The sequence below is a fragment of the Salmo trutta genome, chromosome 40 (genome assembly GCF_901001165.1).
Source record: "Salmo trutta chromosome 40, fSalTru1.1, whole genome shotgun sequence".
NCBI classification, from domain to species: Eukaryota; Metazoa; Chordata; class Actinopteri; order Salmoniformes; family Salmonidae; genus Salmo; species Salmo trutta.
The window spans coordinates 18,436,816-18,448,916 of NC_042996.1; the positions used below are offsets into that span (position 1 = coordinate 18,436,816).

Here is a 12,101-nt window from a genome sequence, read left to right on the forward strand (position 1 = left end):
GGAATTTGATTGACCCATTGTAGTATTGCTCTAATATAATTGTTCTGTTGATAAAGTGGAGAAGAAGATTTTAGGGAATTGGAATTTGGAACTTTCAATGTGTTACAGTGTTCTGATCTTGATTTCTTGATTGAATATACTAATGGTCAAAGTGTGAAAACTTAAACTCATACATTTTACACATATCCTCATACATGACAGCATCCTATCACTTCTCCGCTGTCTCTCCTGACCCTGCTGTCACCATAGACATGACACCTCTCCTGCTCCTACTGTGTGCCGGTAAGGATTCGCTCAACCTACTGTAAACTGTAACGGAAAACACATTTATTTGGGAATTTTAGGTATTGCCAACAGTAAAAAAAACTATGAAATGTTTTACTGCAGCATACTGTAAATGATGGTGCATTGTGGGAAAATTGCTGTATTTTGAGTGGTACACTGTTTTTACGGTAAATTACTGGCAGCCAATTTCCTGTAAATTACTGTAAAAAAAGTACAGTATGTTTCCATAAATTCCAAAGAAACTTTGTTTTAACAGTACATTACTGAAAAGTTTACTGTAAAGTTCAGCCATCCTTTTTGCACCAATCCCTTATAATTCCAGTAAAATAATGTGAAATACATTCCCCTCCTCTCAATGAATTTCATTCATTCTGATTACGGTAGTGTAGTTTGGTGAAAATCAACGCTTATGTAGAAATTATTAATCTGACTTTATTATTATGTGAATAAATGCAACAGGACCTTTGCGTCTCTGGAGGATCTAGTCAAGGTAGCGAGCCTTGCATCACCACTCAGTATGACCATAATAAACATGTGTCTAACCTGCACAGTTATGCAATTATTAATGGTGTTTATTATTAATCTGATTAGGAACAATAAGGGGTTTTGTTCTACTCCTCCAAGCTATCTGATTACGAACAATAAGGGTCTCTCTATCTCGGTTACACCCAACACATCTTTTCTATGGAATGCCAGCTTATCTACCATATACACACAAGAGCTTGCTAACACGTTCTCAAAATATAAGCGAAGTCATTGCCCTTTTAACTAAATTCAAGCAGCAATTCACCCCCAACCTAAATGAACATTTCTTTGCTAGTAAAAACAATAGATAGGAACAACACACCCATATTCCAAGATGGCGTAGCAGTCAGACGTCTTTGTCTTGTCTTGTGTATATATCTTTTATAGCTTTTTCCTCGCATTCTTTTTTTATATTTTTCTTAAACCTCAAATTCAAAATACTCTCCTGCAACCTGCCTCACACAATGTGGTGTGGATCTGTTTTTTTTCTTAAGTATTTCTATTTTCCTCGGAACTGGAATACCTCAACTGAAGCTAGCTAGCTAACTAGCTACCAGCTATCAGCCATCAGTCAGCTAACCACTGCTAGCGGTCATCAGCTAACCTTTACCTCGGAAATCTCTCGCCAGTTCGTACAACACATTTCGAACCAGAGCATACCGGACCTATTTTTCTCTCCATATCCCTGGATACCTACCGCAAACTTTGAACCTTTTCATCTGGATCATCACAGCTAGCTAACCGCAACCCGGGTTGACCACTCCTGGCTAACGTTTCCATCCCGGAGCAAGCACCAATTAGCCTGGAGCTAGCCCATGCTAGGCCCATCTCCCGGCTAGGGCTCCTGGGCTACTCCTGAAGCACACTCCTGGGCTACAAAATCCGGACGCCTTCTACTGCCGGTACGGGACATGGAAACCCGCCGATCCTTCACGACTGGAATACCGACATAATCTGCCCGAGGATTCCAACAGGCCCCTCAGGCGTGATGCCCCCTGAAGGCCCATTCTGCTAACCGCGGCCTGCTAGCTATCTAGAGCATATTGGACTGTTAGCTGATCCATCGGCCAGTTTCATGGACCACTAATCCACGACTGGTCTATCTACGTCACCGCACGATGAGGCAGAAACAGACTTTCCCCCATCTCGACGTCCCTCTAAGGCCCTTCTGCTAGCTTGCTAGCCCCGGCCTGCTAACTGCTAGCCTGCTAGCCCCGGCCTGCTAACTGTCTGAATCGCCGTGTCCCCAGCCAGCCCAACCACTCACTGGACCAATACGATCACTTGGCTACGCATGCCTCTCCTTAATATCAATATGCCTTGTCCATTACTATCCTGGCTAGTGATTACTGTCTTATTTCACTGTAGAGCCTCTAGCCCTGCTCAATATGCCTTAACCAACCATGTTGTTCCACCTCCCACATATGCGATGACATCACCTGGTTTAAACGTCTCTAGAGGCTATATCTCTTATCATTATTCAATGCCTAGGTTTACCTCCAATGTACTCTCTTCCTACCATACCTTTGTCTGTACACTATGCCTTGAATCTATGCTATCGTGCCCAGAAACCTGCTCCTTTTACTCTCTGTTCCGAACGTTCTAGACGGCCAGTTCTTATAGCCTTTAGCCATACCCTTATCCTACTTCTCCTCTGTTCCTCTGGTGATGTAGAGGTTAATCCAGGACCTGCAGTGCCTAGCTCCACTCCTACTCCCCAGGTGCTCTCATTTGTTGACTTCTGTAACCGTAAAAGCCTTGGTTTCATGCATGTTAAAATTAGAAGCCTACTCCCTAAGTTTTCCCTGTAGCTCAATTGGTAAAGCATGGTGTTTGCAACACCAGCATGGTGTGTGCAACGCCAGGGTTGTGGGTTCGTATTCCCACGGGGGGCCAGTAGAAAACAAATGCATGAAATGAAATGTATGCATTCACTACTGTAAGTCGCTCTGGATAAGAGCGTCTGCTAAATGACTAAAATGTAAAAATGCTTTATTCACTGCTTTAGCACATTTTGCCAACCCTGATGTCTTAGCCGTGTCTGAATCCTGGCTTAGGAAAACCATAGTTGTCTAAAACCAATTTAGACAACTAACTTTACATTTCATCTTTACAAAAACATTCCCTTTGATCTGGATATTTTCCACACAACGTACAGTATGCAAACAGCAGGTACATATTGTGAAAACTCTTCAAGTTACAATGTTTTCATTATAACGTTGACATTTAAGTTTTAATAACATAACAAAAACGACATTAATTTTCATATCCCATCTATCTTCATTACTACAATTTTGGCTGACGGAACATATTGTCCCAACGTTCATTTATTGCATGTTACTGTTCTGAGGATGGTTCTCCATAGGCCCATCATACATTCCATTCCTCCACAGTGAGAGGAAAAAGGGATTTTGTCTGCTGCCTTAAGATTTACAATGGGCGTGAGGTGTCATAAAAAAAACACCTCCATACCTATCAATCTCTCCCCCTCTGGCAGGTGTGAGAGATGTCTCTTGTAGAAGTGTGGTCCACGGTAACCTGACCCGAACAGGCCAGTCATGACACTGTGTTATTAACCTGTTGGGGATAGGGGGCAGTATTTGCACGGCTGGATAAAAAACGTACCCGATTTAATCTGGTTACTACTCCTGCCCAGAAACTAGAATATGCATATATTGGATAGAAAACACCCTAAAGTTTCTAAAACTGTTTGAATGGTGTCTGTGAGTATAACAGAACTCATATGGCAGGCAAAAACCTGAGAAGATTCCAAACAGGAAGTACCCTCACTGACCATTCCTTGGGCTTCTTGCCTCTGTTTATTGAACATTTAGGATCTTTGCTGTAACGTGACACTTCCTACGGCTCCCATAGGCTCTCAGAACCCGGGAAAAAGCTGAATGATGTAATTCCAGGTGCTGGCTGAAACACATTAGCGCTTGTGGCAAGTCCTCTATCAGAGGGCCATCAGACTGAGGCTCGTGCTTGAGGGGATCCCATGCTTTTACTTTCGCTCTCTTTGTAATAAAAAACGATTTCCCGGTTGGAATATTATCCCTTTTTTACGAGAAAAATGGCATAAAAATTGATTTTAAACAGTGGTTGACATGCTTCGAAGTACGGTAATGGAATATTTAGAATTTTTTTGTCACGAAATGCGTTGTGCTCGTCACCCTTATTTACCCTTTTGGATAGTGTCTTGAACGCACGAACAAAACGCCGCTATTTGGATATAACAATGGATTATTTGGGACCAAACCAACATTTGTTATTGAAGTAGAAGTCCTGGGAGTGCATTCTGACGAAGAACAGCAAAGGTAATAAAATTTTTCTTATAGTAAATCTGACTTTGGTGAGTGCTAAACTTGCTGGGTGTCTAAATAGCTAGCCCTGTAATGCCGGGCTATCTACTTAGAATATTGCAAAATGTGCTTTCACCGAAAAGCTATTTTAACATCGGACATAGCGAGTGCATATAGGAGTTCTGTATCTATAATTCTTAAAATAATTGTTATGTTTTTTGTGAACGTTTATCGTGAGTAATTTAGTAAATTCACCGGAAGTGTTCGGTGGGAATGCTAGTCACATGCTAGTCACCTGCTAATGTAAAAAGCTGGTTTTTGATATAAATATGAACTTGATTGAACAGACATGCATGTATTGTATAACATAATGTCCTAAGATTGTCATCTGATGAAGATCATCAAAGGTTAGTGCTGCATTTAGCTGTGGTTTGGGTTTATGTGACATTATATGCTAGCTTGAAAAATGGGTGTCTGATTATTTATGGCTGGGTACTCTGCTGACATAATCTAATGTTTTGCTTTCGTTGTAAAGCCTTTTTGAAATCGGACAGTGTGGTTAGATTAACGAGAGTCTTGTCTTTAAAATGGTGTAAAATAGTCATATGTTTGAGAAATTGAAGTAATAGCATTTCTAAGGTATTTGAATAACGCGCCACGGGATTCAACTGGCTAGCCCAGAGAGGTTAAGGCACATAAGAGTTCACATGTCCAGAAGGCATTTCTTTCCATAAAAGCATTTTGATTAACCTCTCTTGGGTAGGGGGCTGTATTTTCAGGGCCGGATGAAAATGTATCCAAATTAAACGGACTACTACTCGGGCCCAGGAACTAGAATATACATATTATTAGTAGATTCAGATAGAAACCCCTCTGAAGTTTCTAAAACTGTTTGAATGATGTCTGTGAGTATAACAGAACTCATATGGCAGGCAAAAACCTGAGAAAAATCCAACCAGGAAATGGGAAATCTGGTTCTTGTAGTCTTTTCAAGTCATTGCCTAACTAACACACAGTGACTTAGGGTTCATTTTGCCCTTCCTAAGGCTTCCACTAAATGTCAACAGTCGTTAGAACCTAGTTTCAAGCTTTTGCAGTGAACAGAGAGCGAACAAGAAGGCCGGGAAGTTGGTGACTCAGAAAATGACATGAGTTTTGTGGCGCGCATTCAAGTGATGAGGTATCTGTGTTCCAAAACGTTTTTCAAAACATTGGAATCATCCGGTTAGAATATTATTGAAGTTTTCTGTTAAAAAGGCCCTAAACATTGATGCTATACAATGTTTGACATGTTTCAACGAACGTAAATATGACATTTTTTTTACTTTTCAAATTTTGGGCTCGCTTCCTACATTTGGAGTATCTTACTGAACGCGCAAACAACAAGGAGGTATTTGGACAAATTATGGACTTTATCGAACAAAACAACATTTATTGTGGACATGGGATTTCTGTAAGTGCCTTCTGATGAAGATCATCAAAGGTAAGTGAATATTTATAATGCTATTTAGGATTTTAGATGACTCCAAAATGGCGGGTATCTGTATTGCCTGGTGTATGTTTCTGAGCGCCGTACTCAGATTATTACAAAGTGTGCTTTCCCTGTGAAGCTTTTTTGAAATCTGTCACAGTGGTTGCATAAAGAAGATGGTTATCTATAATTCTTTGAATAACAGTTTAATATTTTATCAACATTTATGATGAGTATTTTTGTAAATTGTTTTGCTGATTCACCGGCAGTATTGAAGGCAAAATATTTTCTGAACATCACGCGCCAATCTCAAATGCTGTTTTTGGATATAAATATGAACTTTATCGAACAAAACATACATGTATTGTCTAACATTGAGTCCTAGGAGTGTCATCTGATGAAGATCGTCAAAGGTTAGTGCTTAATTTTTGCTGAATTTCTGGTATTTGTGACCCCTCTGCTGCTTGGAAAATGGCGGTGTGGTTTTTCTTGTGTTGTACCTGTCCTAACATAATCTAACTTTATGCTTTCGCCGTAAAGCCTTTTTGAAATCAGACAATGTGGTTACATTAAGGAGAAGTGTACCTTTAAAATGTTGTAAAATAGTCATATGTTTGAGAACTTTGAATTATGACATTTTGTTATTTTTGAATTTGGCGCCCTGATTTTTCACTGGCTGTTGAATAGTGTGAACCGTGGGTGGGACACGAGTGTCCCACCTGCCCAAGAGAGGTTAAGAAAAAAAGCTTATGTTCTAATGCCTCTCCTGTGAAGTAGAACTAGAAGGTCAATAAAGATACAAGGTAAACTCAGTCCATGAACCTATTTTGTTAGCTATTTATCAGTCATATTGCTTGGGAATAGAAGCTGTTCAAGAGCATGTTGGTGTCAGACTTTGCACCGGTACCTCTTGCATGTGGCAGCAGAAAAAACGGTCCATGGCTTGGGGGGGGGTTGGCATTTGTAAAAAATATTCCGGCCCTTCCTTTCACACCGCTTGATATAGAGGTCCTTGTACGGCAGGGAGCTCGGCCCAAGTGATGTAATGGGTTGTCCACACAAACGTCTATAGCACTAGGCATTCGAGGGAGGTGCTATCGCCATACCAAGCAGTGATGCAGACAGTCAATATACTCTCAATGGTACAGGTGCATAACGTTTTCAGAATTTGAGGGACCATGCCAAACTTTTTCAACCTCATGAGGGGGAAGATGCACTGTCGTGCCTTCTTCACAACTCTGCATGTGGACCATTTTAAGTCTTTAGTGATTTGGACATTGAGGAACTTGAAGCTGTCTACGTAATCCACTGCCACCATGTCGATGTCTGTGTGCTAGACCCCGTTTCATGTTGTCCACAATCAGCTCCTTGGTCTTGCTGACGTTGAGGTTGTTGCTCCGGCACCACACTGCCAGGTCACTGACCTACTCCCTGTAGGCTGACTCATCTTCGGCGGTTATCAGGCCTACCACTGTTGTGTTGTCAGCGAACTTGATAATGGTGTTGGGAGTCATGCATGGCCACACAGTCGTGGGTGAGCAGGGAGTACAGGAGGGGACTAAGCACACACCACTGTGGGGCCCCTGTATTAAGGGTCAGCATGATGGAGGTGATGTTCCTACCCTCATCACCTGGGGTTGGCCCGTCAGGAAGTACAGGATCCAGTTGAGTACATTACCCATCTTGGCAACCTGGCCCTAATTTTAAAGTTTCTGGAAGCACCATCCAAGTGGGAGGATAGGCACACTAGTACATTACAGAGTACATGTAATAGCTGCATAAGTACAATGTAATTACTAGATGTACACAGGATTTAGCTAGTTAAAATGTGTTTATTGAGGGGTACTTACTTGTGTGTACTTATACTGTACATTACACATCCTGTCAACCTGGCTCTTATTTTAAAGCTTCTGGAAGTTTCACTTTATTTCTGTACCTTACTGTTAAATGACCCAGATGTTACACGCAACAACACTGAGTGGAGATATAGTTTGAACAGTGCACATTCAATGTTAAGTAATTAGAGCCTATTGAGCATAGGCTATAATCTCTCAGACACCCAGCACATCCACGAGGGATCAAAACCTTTGTGACAGTTGTTACTGTATGAATCTGAGAAGAAGCAAATCACTAAGCTGGTTAATTTAGTGAAAACCTGGCCAATTGTAACAATCATGGTAACAAGCATTCATTGTTACACCTCTGTAATTACATACTGCAATTATGACCAGTTACATGTTGTTATTACACTTTAACTATGAACTGTTACAGTTAACTACAGTAGTTGTTACTGTAAATACACGTTATTACACTGTAATATGGAACCCTTAAAATGAAGTGTTACCCAAACTTCTTAGAATGTATGTTTCTTTTGTTGGTCATGCTAACATTGAACTTAATCAAATTGTTTCTGTCCTCAGGTGTTTTCCGCACAGCTGCGCTCAGCCACCTCAGACAGTTCCATATCACTCATGGAGATTTATTTTGGACAGCGGCACGGAACTATTGCCGAAACCACTATACTGATCTTGTCACTGTATACAATCAGGAGGAAGCTGAGCAGCTGATAGAGTTAATGAGATCTAACAACAGCTATATCGCCTGGATAGGTCTCAATCGCAAAGAGCACAGACAGAATTTGTCCAATGAAAACCTTTTTGATGAAGCTCCATTGTCACCACCTACAGGCGAATACACAAAGCCAAACTGTGCTCCTTTCTTGACCCGCCTGCTGAATGATGACTGGGAGTGGTCTGATGGAGGGAGATCTGCCTATAGAAACTGGTCAAAGAACCCAGGAGATGACCAACCCTATGTAAAATTAACTACACCTGGAAGTCTGATAGCTCTTGAGAGTGGAAACCAAGGAGATTCATTATGCTATGAGGGTGAGTGAAAGTCCAAATAGAAAAGTCCAACCATGAATAGGATACAGGATAACTTTACGCTATTGATAATAAGGGTAAAATTACTATCCAAATCATTTTTTATTATTTCTGCCAATATTCCAACATTGTTCGGAAAAGATAGAGTTAGAGTAAGATGGTTCAATATGCATATTTGACATGTATCAGTGCAAGGTTATAAAACTGTTAAAAATGTAAAAAAGAAACCTTTATTTTCCCCTTTATTAATTGAACTCCTTCAGACTTGGTGAAGATCGTTGAGGAAAGAAAGACCTGGGAACAAGCTCTGAACCACTGCAATAATAAGTACCGTGGACTGCTGCGTATTGAATCTGAAAAGGACCAGAGGGTCGTGGAGCAGAACCTGAGGTGTGCTGGTGTCCCTGGTCCCGTGTGGGTGGGTCTGAGACAGAGTCGTGTCTTTGGGTTTTGGGTCTGGACCAATGGGCTGCCACTGACAGAGTACTGGAATAACTGGGAGGGAGACAGACAGCCTGAACAGCCTCTGGCCCACCACTGTGGTGCAATGGCAACTGTGGCGGGATACAAGTGGAGTGATAAGGACTGTCTGTCCATGTTCTATTTTATCTGTGAAAAGTGATACATTTCCTTATTGTCTATCACTGCCATTCTACATGTTTTGATTGACATGTTGAATTTAGGTAAGTGATCATTGAAATAATTTTTCCAATGTTGTTTTACGGCATGCAATGTAATGTACACCTGGTCATTATCAATATAATATATTATCAATATACAGTATATGAGCAATATTTGAGTAGAATTGCGTTATATTTCTGATATTTTAAATGTTTAGAACAAAATATATAGATTATATGATGGTGATTAAATGATGATAGTCCTCAGTCATTAAATGTACAGTTGAAGTCAGAAGTTTACAAACACCTTAGTCAAATACATTTAAACTCAGTTTTTCCACAATTCCTGACATTTAATCCTAGTAAAAATTCCCTGTATTTGGTCAGTTAGGATCACCACTTTGTTGTGGTCAGAATAATAGTAGAGAAAATGATTTATTTCAGCTTTTATTTCTTTCATCACATTCCCAGTGGGTCAGAAGTTTACATACACTCAATTCGTTTTTGGTGCATTGCCTTTAAATTGTTTAACTTGGGTCAAACGTTTCGGGTAGCCTTCCACAAGCTTCCCACAATGAGTTGGGTGAATTTTGGCGCATTCCTCCTGACAGAGCTGGTGTAACTGAGTCAGGTTTGTAGGCCTCCTTGCTCACACACACTTTTTCAGTTCTGCCCACACATTTTCTATAGGGTTGAGGTCAGGGATTTGTGATGGCCACTCCAATACCTTGGAGTCCATTTGGAAGACCCATTTGCGACCAAGCTTTAACTTCCTGACTGATGTCTTGAGATGTTGCTTCAATATATCCACATAATTTTTCCTCCTCATGATGTCATCTATTTTGTGAAGCGCACCAGTCCCTCCTGGAGCAAAGCACCCCCACTACATTGTGCTTGCCACCCCTGTGCTTCATGAGTTCTTCGGCTTGCAAGCCTCCCCTTTTTCCTCCAAACATAACAATGGTCATTATGGCCAAACGGTTCTATTTTTATTTCATCAGAGCAGAGGACATTTCTCCAAAAAGTTTGATCTTTGTCCCCATGTGCAGTTGCAAACCGTAGTCTGGCTTTTTTATGGCAGTTTTGGAGCAGTGGCTTCTTCCTTGCTGAACAGCCTTTCAGGTTATGTCGATATAGGACTAATTTTACTGTGGATATAGATACTTTTCTACCTGTTTCCTCCAGCATCTTCACAAGGTCCTTTACTGTTGTTCTGGGATTGATTTGCACTTTTCGTACTAAAGTACGTTCATCTCTAGGAGACAGAACGCGTTTCCTACCTGAGCGGTATGGCGGCTGCGTGGTCCCATGGTGCTTATACTTGCGTACCATTGTTTGTACAGATAAACGTGGTACCTTCAGGCGTTTGGAAATTGCACCCAAGGATGAACCAGACTTTTGGAGGTCTGCAATTTTTTTCTGAGGTCTTTGCTGATTTCTTTTGATTTTCCCATGATGTCAAGCAAAGAGGCACTGAGTTTGAAGGTAGGCCTTGAAAGACATCCACAGGTACACCACCTATTGACTCAAATGATGTCAAGAAGTTTCTTAAGCCATGACATAATTTTCTGGAGTTTTCCAAGCTGTTTAAAGGCAGAGTCAACTTAGTGTATGTAAACTTCTGACCCACTGAATTTGTGATACAGTGAATTATAAGTGAAATAATCTCTCAGTAAACAATTGTTGGAAAAATGACTTGTGTAATGCACAAAGTAGATGTCCTAACCGACTTGCCAAAACTATAGTTTGTTAACAAGAAATTTGTGGAGTGGTTGAAAAACAAGTTTCAATGACTCCAACCTAAGTGTATGTAAACTTCCAACTCAACTGTATGCCATTTAGCTGACAGTTTTATCTTAAAGACACAGTGCAGTCAAAATGCAGTTTTACTAGGTTTTGTATGTCACGTCTACACCTGCTCCCTCTTTCCAGTACTCGACGTCACCGGTCTACTAACCACCGGCCCTTGCAACAATTATTATGCACACCTGCTCCAAATCATTACGCACACCTGGTCATCATTAGCTCCTTGATTATTTCCCCTTTTTTTTAGCCCTCAATAGGCAGTGTTTAGGTAGTATTGTTTTCTCTCATGTTCTGTATGTGGCTCATGTTTTGTTCATCTGCAGTGATTCATTATTAAACTCTTCTTCTGCATCTGACTCCCAGCGTATTACGTTACATTGTATCATATTGTACAACAGTTGATGAAACTAACAATGTGATACTGTGAACACATTTTATCAGTGTTATTTCCTGATTGTTGCCGGTTGAAAATACAATCTACACAGGACCTTCCAATCAGCAGGTCTACATGTGCGGGAGTTTTGGCTTTCCATCATGATATTGCTATGCGGTAAATTGGTTAGATTTGGTTATGTCATTTTAGGTGAAAATGTAAAAAAAGGGTCCGATCCTTAAGAGGTTTTTAACAGACCAATAACAAAGAAAGTTCCAAACCTCTCGGCCAGTAACAGCTAGTTTTCAGTTTTCTCCTCCCCATTCAGACCACTCCCAGACAATCCGAGCAAGATTCTTGTTCGATAGTTTTTTGCAAAAAAGCTATTTTTAAAAATTGTAATGGAAATATATTACAGTAAGGTACATTACCCAGAAATGATATGATAATGATATAAAAAATGGCTGCATTGGGCCTTTAAGTTTACCCATAGTCATCAACGTTCCACACCTATCACTATGGGTTATTTGTGACAAACTATAATTATCAGTCAGAAGTTGCAATGGCTAATTTGCACATAAATTATGTTTTTATCAACATTTAGATTTTTTGCTGTTTGGGGATTTCATCTGGTTTTAACAAAACAATGTCTTTGCTTTCATAGTATGTATGTATTATTGCTAAACTCAGAGGATAAATATAGTTTTTAACCTTATAAACGTAGGAGGAGCACTTTCACATTGGTTTGGTGGATGCCAGCTTGTAAAACTTGCCGTCACATCAGGCTGTCGCAGCACTATCTTATATACTATCTTATATGCTGCGACTATTAAA

General features: G+C 40.4%; 1 protein-coding gene across 1 annotated transcript; it reads left to right on the top strand.

Annotated features, from left to right (window-relative positions):
* The first annotated feature begins 15 nt into the window (after window positions 1-15).
* Window positions 16-9,090, top strand: LOC115180177 (C-type lectin lectoxin-Lio3-like). Its single transcript, XM_029742056.1, has 3 exons — window positions 16-282; window positions 8,271-8,471; window positions 8,732-9,090. The coding sequence occupies exons 1-3, from the start codon at window positions 195-197 to the stop codon at window positions 9,088-9,090; spliced, it is 648 nt and encodes a 215-aa protein (XP_029597916.1). The 5' UTR covers window positions 16-194.
* The last annotated feature ends 3,011 nt before the right edge of the window (window positions 9,091-12,101 follow it).

Excerpts from the sequence above, each read along its gene's own strand:
- LOC115180177 (XM_029742056.1), top strand. The coding sequence starts at position 195 with ATGACAGCATCCTATCACTTCTCCGCTGTCTCTCCTGACCCTGCTGTC. Across the intron at positions 283-8,270 it reads CCTGCTCCTACTGTGTGCCG|GCGAATACACAAAGCCAAAC; the intron begins GTAAGGATTCGC and ends CACCACCTACAG. Across the intron at positions 8,472-8,731 it reads AGATTCATTATGCTATGAGG|ACTTGGTGAAGATCGTTGAG; the intron begins GTGAGTGAAAGT and ends GAACTCCTTCAG.